Below are 7,517 nucleotides of genomic sequence, written 5' to 3' on the forward strand. Positions count from 1 at the left end.
CTCAGTGTTGAAAGATGCTTGTAAAGCCTGATGACCCAGGTTCAATTCCACAGAGCCCACATAAATGGCACATACATCTGGAGTTTTTCTGCAATGGTTGGAAGCCTGGCACATACATGCTTTCTCTCAAAAATAATTTTTCCCCTGCCGGGAGTGGAGGTGCATGTCTATAATCCCAGCACTTGAGAGGCAGAGGTAGGAGGATCACTGAGAGTTTGAGGCAACCCTCAAAGTACATAGTGACTACATAGTGAATTCCAGGTCAGCCTAGGCTAGAGTGAAACCCTACCTCAAAAAGCAAAACAAAAAATTTAATTTGAAAGAGAACGAGGCAGCTAGGCACTGTAAACAAACTCCAGGTCTGTGTACCACCTTGTCCATCTGTAAGCGTGGGTACTGTGGAATCGAATATGGGTCCTTGGGCATTGCTGGGACGCACCTTAACCACAGCCCATCTTAAAAAAAAAAGCCAGGCATGGTGGTGCACGCCTTTAACCTCAGCACTCAGGAGGCAGAGGTAGGAGGCTTGCCAATAGTTTGAGGCCATCCTCACCCTGAGACTACAGAGTAAATTCAAGATCAGCCTGGGCTGAGTGAAACCCTACCTTGAAAGACAAAACAAAACAAAACAAAACAAAACAAAGGGTTGATAAGCAGATGGGAACTTCTGGAGCAGCAGGAGCCGCTCCTCGGCAGAGCAGCATCAGCTCCATTTGCTCACAGGCATGTAGGAAGATGGGCTTGGGGAGCACGTGGCGTGGAAACTCGGAGGCCTTGCCTCCAAGGCAGACCCACGCACACTCTTGGGACTTAGGCTCTAGCAACCAACTCTGCCCACTGGCTGACAAGAAGATCCGTAAGCATGGCATTTGTTTTTATTATAAAACCCATTTAGTAACCCAGGGCAGAGCCTGTATAGCCTCCAAGAGTCCCACAGCTTTCACTTAATCTTCCACCCTCTTCAGAGAAGGAGAGGTCACGGGTTGGAGTTGGCATCAGGCAGTGTTCCAAAGGGCCCCTGCTGGAGCCCCAGGAGTTCATCTTGCCAGCAGCACACACCAACAGCACCTTGCTGGGGCACTCTGGCCCCAAGGTCGAGGCTGGAGGCGTTCCCATCTGTATGGCGTCATGAGGAGCCCGGGAGGCTCTCCCAGGCTTGCACCCCAACTCCAGCCAAGAGCAGGGCAGGATGCAGGACCAAGTGGCCATGGGCCAAGGGCAAAGTGGTAGATAGTATCTGCGACATCCTCTGGGGTCTGGAAAGCACCTGGTTTCTTGGGGGAAGGGCTGTGGCCGCTGCTCAGTTCTTCCTGGGCTTGGGAGAGTCGTACTTCCTCTTGCTGGAGTGCCACAAGAGCAGGGGGATGCCAATCGAGGGCAGGGTCATGACCCCAAAGGCAGCCCAGTCCAACTGTGGAGGAAAAACCAAAGGTTTGCTTAGAAGTTTGGATGAGGGGACAGGGAAGGGAAAGTAGGGGTCCAGCAGAGCCCAAAATTTAAGTGGAACTTTGCCCGGAAAGTTCTCCGGTCACTCCTAGTACAAAGTGGCTGAAGTCTGTCTCTCACGCTGTGGAGTCAGTGTCACCTAACTCGGCAGCTCCTTGTCGTAACTGTGAAGAGGCAGGTCTTGCCACCTGTGGTCTACAAAATATAGGAAAGGCCCAACCAACCAATCTTCAGTCTTCTAAGGAGACCAAGAGTTCCCAAAAGCAAAAGCATGTTTGCACCCCAGGAGAACAAGGAGAGCATTAGGAAGCTTACAAAGTGAGGGGAGAATCTCCTGTCAAACTCCCGCTGAGCCAGGATTCCTCCCTGTCCAGGAGCGCTGGTGGAACCAACCTGCAAAGCAAAGAACCAGGTGACCCTCCACTCATTCATCTGCACACAGTTGTCCCAGCCAGTCACTTCTAAGCACGAAGTTCAGTACCCAATGTGCCCAGGAGTGCTTCAAGATGAAGGGCCTATCCATGAATTCCAGGTTGGCCTGGCCTAGACTGAGACCTTACCTTACCTCAAAAACACAAACAATGAGTCAGGCGTGGTAGCGCACGCCTTTAATCCCAGCACTCGGGAAGCAGAGGTAGGAGGATCGCCATGAGTTCAAGGCCACCCTGAGACTCCATAGTGAACTTTAGGTCAGCCTGGGCTACAGTGAGACCCTACCTTGAAAAATAGGAAAAAAAAAAAAAACACAAAACAAAACCCACAAACAAGATGAAGGGCCTAACCGTGAATTCCAGCTCAGCCTGGGCTAGAGTGAGACCCTACCTTACCTCAAAAACACAAGATGAAGGGCCAAGGGCTGCAGTGCAAGTGGTAGGTCACCTACACAAATGCTTCCACTGCCCCCAACAGTCCCCAGAGCCACTGCCCCCAAAAGGGAACTTGCACTGGCAAGTTGGACAACTCCCTCAGTGTGGTGGAAAGAAGTAAATCAGGAGGTAGAAGAGCCAAAGCAACCCACAGCCAGCATGTACTGAACAGGGCAGGCCAGCCATGCAACTCAGATTAAAGCTTAACCCACCATGGCCACAGGCTCAGGCCTGCCTGCGAGGCAAGGCACACCTGGAATGGCTTCACAGGGCTGACCTAAGGCTCAGATAATTCTGTCAGAAGGGCCTGAACAGTGAAGCCCTACCCAGTGCCCATTACTGGCGGAGGGCTGGGGCTGGCCCACATTCCTTTGCTTTCAAGAGGGGCCAAGGGTTTGGAGCACACTGTAAACAACTTGGTCCTAAGGTGGCAGCTGTGCCCTTGACTTTTGTGCATACTAACCCACCAAGTACCAGGTAGTGCCTGGTGCAGTGCACATGCTTGTGATGCCAGACTTGGGAGGCGGAGGTAGGAGGACTGGGAACTCAGGACCAGTGTGTAATGCACAGCAAGAGCTTGAGGGGCAACAGCCTGGACTACATGAGACCTTGTCAAGAAAAGCTGGGCACTGCAACAGACACCTGTAAACTTAGCTCTGGAGAGAGGCACGTTCAAGGCCAGCCTTGTCTGCAAAATGAGTTCGGGGTCAGTCAGCACTGAAACTGGAGTCCTAAGGTTGATTCTGAAGTGCAAAATAATATGAAAGATGAGAACACAGCTAGGATCAAGACACCACAATTCCAGGTAGTCTGTGCAAAGCAGTTTAGAAAAGTGTGTTACAGGGCTAGAGAGATGGCTTAGAGGTTAAGGTGCTTGCCTGCAAAGCCTAAGGACCCAGGTTCAATTCCCCAGGACCCACATAAGCCAGATGCACAAGGTGGCACACGTGCCTGGGGTTTGTTTGCAGTGGCTAGACTAGGCCCCTGCATGCTCAATCTCTCTATATATCTGCCTCCTTTTCTCAAATAAATCAATGAAATATTAAAAAAAAAAAAAAGTATTGCAAACAGCAAGTAGCATGGTGACACATGCCTTTAATCCCAGCACTGGGAAGGCAGAGGTAGCGGTAGGAGGAACACTGAGAGTTTGAAGCCACCCTGAGACTCCATAGTGAATTCCCGGTCAGCCTGGGCTAGAGTGAGACCCCAGCATGAAAAACCAGATTTGTACAACTCACCACAACAGGCCCATCCTCCTGGGCCAGGTAAGTAATCGCTGCTGATGTGAAGTTGAAGTGGCCAGCCTTCAGAGGGCGCAGGACGACCGTGTGGGAGACATTGCTGGCCCTAGGCCAAGGGTTAAGGACTGGAGACAATGTTGACCCCAGGCTGTCAGCAACTTTTCAACTTGGACTAAATGCCCATTAGTAACACAAGTAATGTCATTATATTTGCCATTCTCCAAGGGAAGGAATAAAGTAATCCCAGCATTTGGGAGGCTGAGGTAGGAAGATCGTTATGAATTCGAGGCCAGGCTGAGACTACATAATGAATGCCAGGTCAGCCTGGGCTAATGAGCTCCTACATTGAAAATAAACAAACAAACAAACAAACAAATATATATAAAATTTGAAGAACGTATTTTAAGCTGTGTGTGGTGGCACATACCTTCAATTCCAACACTTGGGAAGTGGAGGTAGGAGGATTGCTGGGAGCTTGAGGCCAGATTGGAGTAAGCGAGACCCTACCTTGAAGAACAAAACAAAGCCGGGCGTGATGGCACACACCTTTAATTCTAGCACTCAGGACGCAGTGGTAGGAGAATCTCTTCAACTTTGATGCCAACCTGAGACTACATAGTAAATTCCAGGTCAGCCTGGGCTAGAGTGAGATCCTATCTGGAAAAACCAACCCCACCAAAACAAACAAACAAATATACATTTATTGCATTTCTTTTCTTTTTTCTGTTCTTTCGAGGTAGGGTCTCACTCTAGTTCAGGCTAACCTGAAATACAGTATGTTGTCTCGAGGGTGGCCTCGAACTCACAGCAATCCTCCTGCCTCTGCCTGGGATTAAAGGCATGAGCCACCAAGCCCAGCTTTTCTTTCTTTCCTTTCTTTTTTGTTTCAAATCTACATACACATAATTTAACACATAGGGAAAAAGAATCTGGTAGATCAGGAAAAGGAACCCGTTAAGTAAGAGGAGACATACAAGATCATCCAGCCTTCATCGTCCAGGGCCATACATGCTCATCCTGTGCACAATACCTCTGGCTGCCTTGTGGACAACGTGCCCGCCCCTCCCGCTACCCCAAGCCTTCATCACCCAGAGCCAAGAGGATACGGGGCAATACGATCCCATTTGACATTGAGCATCCCAGAGACAATGCCAAAGTCTTCCGGAGGAAAGGAGTCGTCAGACAGCTCCACGTCCAATGCGGCACTGGAAAGCAGAGGAAGCAAGAAAGGGGCGCCACGTTCAAGCGGCCAAGGGGCGCACCTGCCCGCTGGGCCTGACGAGTGCCCACTCAAAATGAAGGTACACAGTAACTTGGGTCGGCGGTGAGGGAGACGGCAAAAATACTCAAATCTAGAGGGAAAGACGCTCAAATCCATTCCTGTCTCCCGTGGGGATAGGGGAGAAGTAAACGGAACACAGAAGAGATGCACGCCTTTAAGCAGAGGTAGGAGGATCGCCGTGAGTTCGAGGTCACCCCGAGACTACATAGTGAATTCCAGGTCAGCCTGCGCTAGAGTGAGACCCGGCCTGGAAAAAAGGGGGAGGGGGAGAGAGGATTTGCTACCTACGACGATGTCCCCGGCCCCGCCTGCGAACTCACCTGGAGCCCACGTTGTAGATGTTGTACTGCAGGGTCAGGTCTCGGCCCTCCACGGCGTATCTGTTCAGCAGCGACTTGGACGCCAGGAGCCGGGCGCCCTCCTCGGCCCGCGCGGCGGCGAGCAGGACCAGCACCGCGCACGCCAGCAGCCGCATCTTGGCACGACCGAGGACAGAGAGCAGAGGAAGCCATCACTCCGGGAACGCAAGCGCCGCCGAGCCCCGGCCGCAGCCGTCCCGGGCTCCCGCGGGCTCTCCGCGCGGGGGCCGCGGCGTCCGCTCGCGGGGTGCCCCGCCCCACGGCCCGCCGGGGACGGGAGCCGCGGTGCCCGCGCGGACACCCCGCGGGGGCCCCGGCCGGACCCGACCCCCGCCAGGCCCGCTGCCGCCCCTCTTCGCAAGACCCACCGTGCTCATCCCTAACGGCCTTTCGGGGACACGCACGACCGGAAGACAACGTCAGCGGCCGGAGGACCGGAAATGGACTGGCCGGAAACGCCAGGGTTCCGCTCCGCGCGCCCAGTGCCTTGTGGGTGTTGTAGTTCCCCGGCGCCCCAGCATAGGTTGTCCATACAGCCAGGATTCTTTTCTTCTCTTTCTTTTCCTTCTTTATTTCCTTTCCTTCTCTCTCTCTTCCTTTCTCTTCCTTCCTTTCCCTTTCCTACTTCCCCTTCCTTCCTTCCTTTTTTTTTTTTTTTTGTCGAGATAGGGTCTTGCTGTAGCCCAGGCTGACTATAGTGACTATTCACTATATACTCAGGGTGGCCTCGAACTCAACGCGATCCTTCTACCTCTGCCTCCCGAGTGGTGGTATTAAAGATGTGCGTCACCACGCCTGGCCTCTACTCTTCTCTTACTCTGCCATCTTAAGTGGATTTCCTAGCCTGGGCTACAGCGAGACCCTAATTCAGGTAAGAAAAAACAAAGTTTTGTTTTGATCATATTCATCTGAGGAGCTTAATAAAAATAATTGCTCGGGTAACAATACCAGAATAATGACTTAAAAACTTCAGGCTTTGCATTCAGCACAGTCCAATCAACTCAACACATTAGAATTGCATAAAAATAATTCTGGAATGAAAACATGGTAAGACAAAAAAGTGTGTGATAGGCCTAGAACGTAGTATATGATGTTATACAGACTAGGGTTCAGGAAGTACAAATAGAGTAATATCACAATGTAACATATCTCATGACTTAATCATTTCCATTTCTACTGAAATGATTATATATACAGCTTCATGTGACTTTCTATACATCTAGCATAGCTTACCAAACACAAATATGGTTAGACTTGCTTATTCTTTCACTTCTGTTGCACATATAAATATTCCATTTTCTTGATTATTTTCTAAAGAAAAATATATCCCATGTTAATACCCTCCCTCCCCCTTTCCCCTTTGAAATTCCACTCACCATCATATCCTCTCCTCCCTCAATCTTTTATTTTGACGTCATGATCTTTTCCTCCTATTAGGATGGTCTTGTGTAGGTGGTGTCAGGCACTGTGAAGTCATGGATATCCAGGCCACTTTGTGTCTGGAGGAGCACATTGTAAAGAGTCCTCCTTTTCCTTTGGTTCTTACATTCTTTCTGCCACCTCTTCCACAATGGACCCTGAGCCTTGGAAGGTGTGATAGAGATATTACAGTACTAAGCACTCCGGTCACTTCTTTCCAGCACCATGATGCCTTCTGACTAATTTGTTTTTCTGATGAGCAAAAAATTTATTATAATGTCCTCTAAGAAAGCAATTACTGGCTAGGGATATAGCTAAATTGGTAGAGTGCTTGCCTAGCTTTTACAAAGCCCTGGTTTGATCCCCAGGACATAAACCAGGCATGATAGTATATTCCTGTAAGCCCACCACTCAGGAGGTAGAGGAAGGACAATCAAGGTCATGGTGGCACATGCGTCTGGAGTTCATTTGCAATGACTGGAGGCCCTGGTGCATCCATTCTCTATCTGCCTTTTCTCTCTCTCAAATAAGTAAAATATTTAAAAATAATAGGGGCCAGGCTTAGTGGTACATGCCTTCAATCTCAGAACTCGGGAGGCAGAGGTAAGAGGATCACCATGAGTTCAAGGCCACCCTGAGACTACACAGTGAATTCCGGGTTAGCATGGGCTAGCATGAAACCTTACTGCAAAAAAAAAAAAAGAAAAAAAGAAAAAAAAAAAGTAAAAGAAAAAAGAAAAAAGGGGTAGGTGGACAGATGGCTTGGTGGCTAAGGTACTTGCCTGCAAAGCCAAAGGACCCAGGTTCAATTCCCCAGTACCCACAGGGAAGCCAGATGCATAAGGTGATACATGCATCTGAGTTCATCTGTGGTGCCTGGAGGCCCTGGTGAGCCCATTTTAAC

General features: G+C 50.0%; 1 protein-coding gene across 1 annotated transcript; it reads right to left on the minus strand.

Annotated features, from left to right (window-relative positions):
• Positions 1-853: 853 nt before the first annotated feature.
• On the minus strand, positions 854-5,634 carry Ssr2 (signal sequence receptor subunit 2). Its single transcript, XM_045138847.1, has 6 exons — positions 5,563-5,634; positions 5,156-5,310; positions 4,660-4,758; positions 3,551-3,659; positions 1,762-1,839; positions 854-1,411 (listed from the first exon to the last, which is right to left on the minus strand). Exons 1-6 carry the CDS (start codon positions 5,569-5,571, stop codon positions 1,301-1,303), a joined length of 561 nt encoding a protein of 186 aa, XP_044994782.1. The 5' UTR covers positions 5,572-5,634; the 3' UTR covers positions 854-1,300.
• Between the last annotated feature and the right edge of the window lie 1,883 nt (positions 5,635-7,517).

Source organism: Jaculus jaculus, chromosome 19 (assembly GCF_020740685.1).
Source record: "Jaculus jaculus isolate mJacJac1 chromosome 19, mJacJac1.mat.Y.cur, whole genome shotgun sequence".
Classification (NCBI taxonomy): domain Eukaryota; kingdom Metazoa; phylum Chordata; class Mammalia; order Rodentia; family Dipodidae; genus Jaculus; species Jaculus jaculus.

Bases quoted from the DNA above. Each gene is read 5' to 3' on its own strand.
- Ssr2 (XM_045138847.1), bottom strand. The intron at 4,759-5,155 runs GTGAGTTCGCAG...TCTGCTTTCCAG, and splicing joins ATCTACAACGTGGGCTCCAG to TGCCGCATTGGACGTGGAGC. The intron at 3,660-4,659 runs GTATCCTCTTGG...CCCTTGGCCTAG, and splicing joins AAATGGGATCGTATTGCCCC to GGCCAGCAATGTCTCCCACA.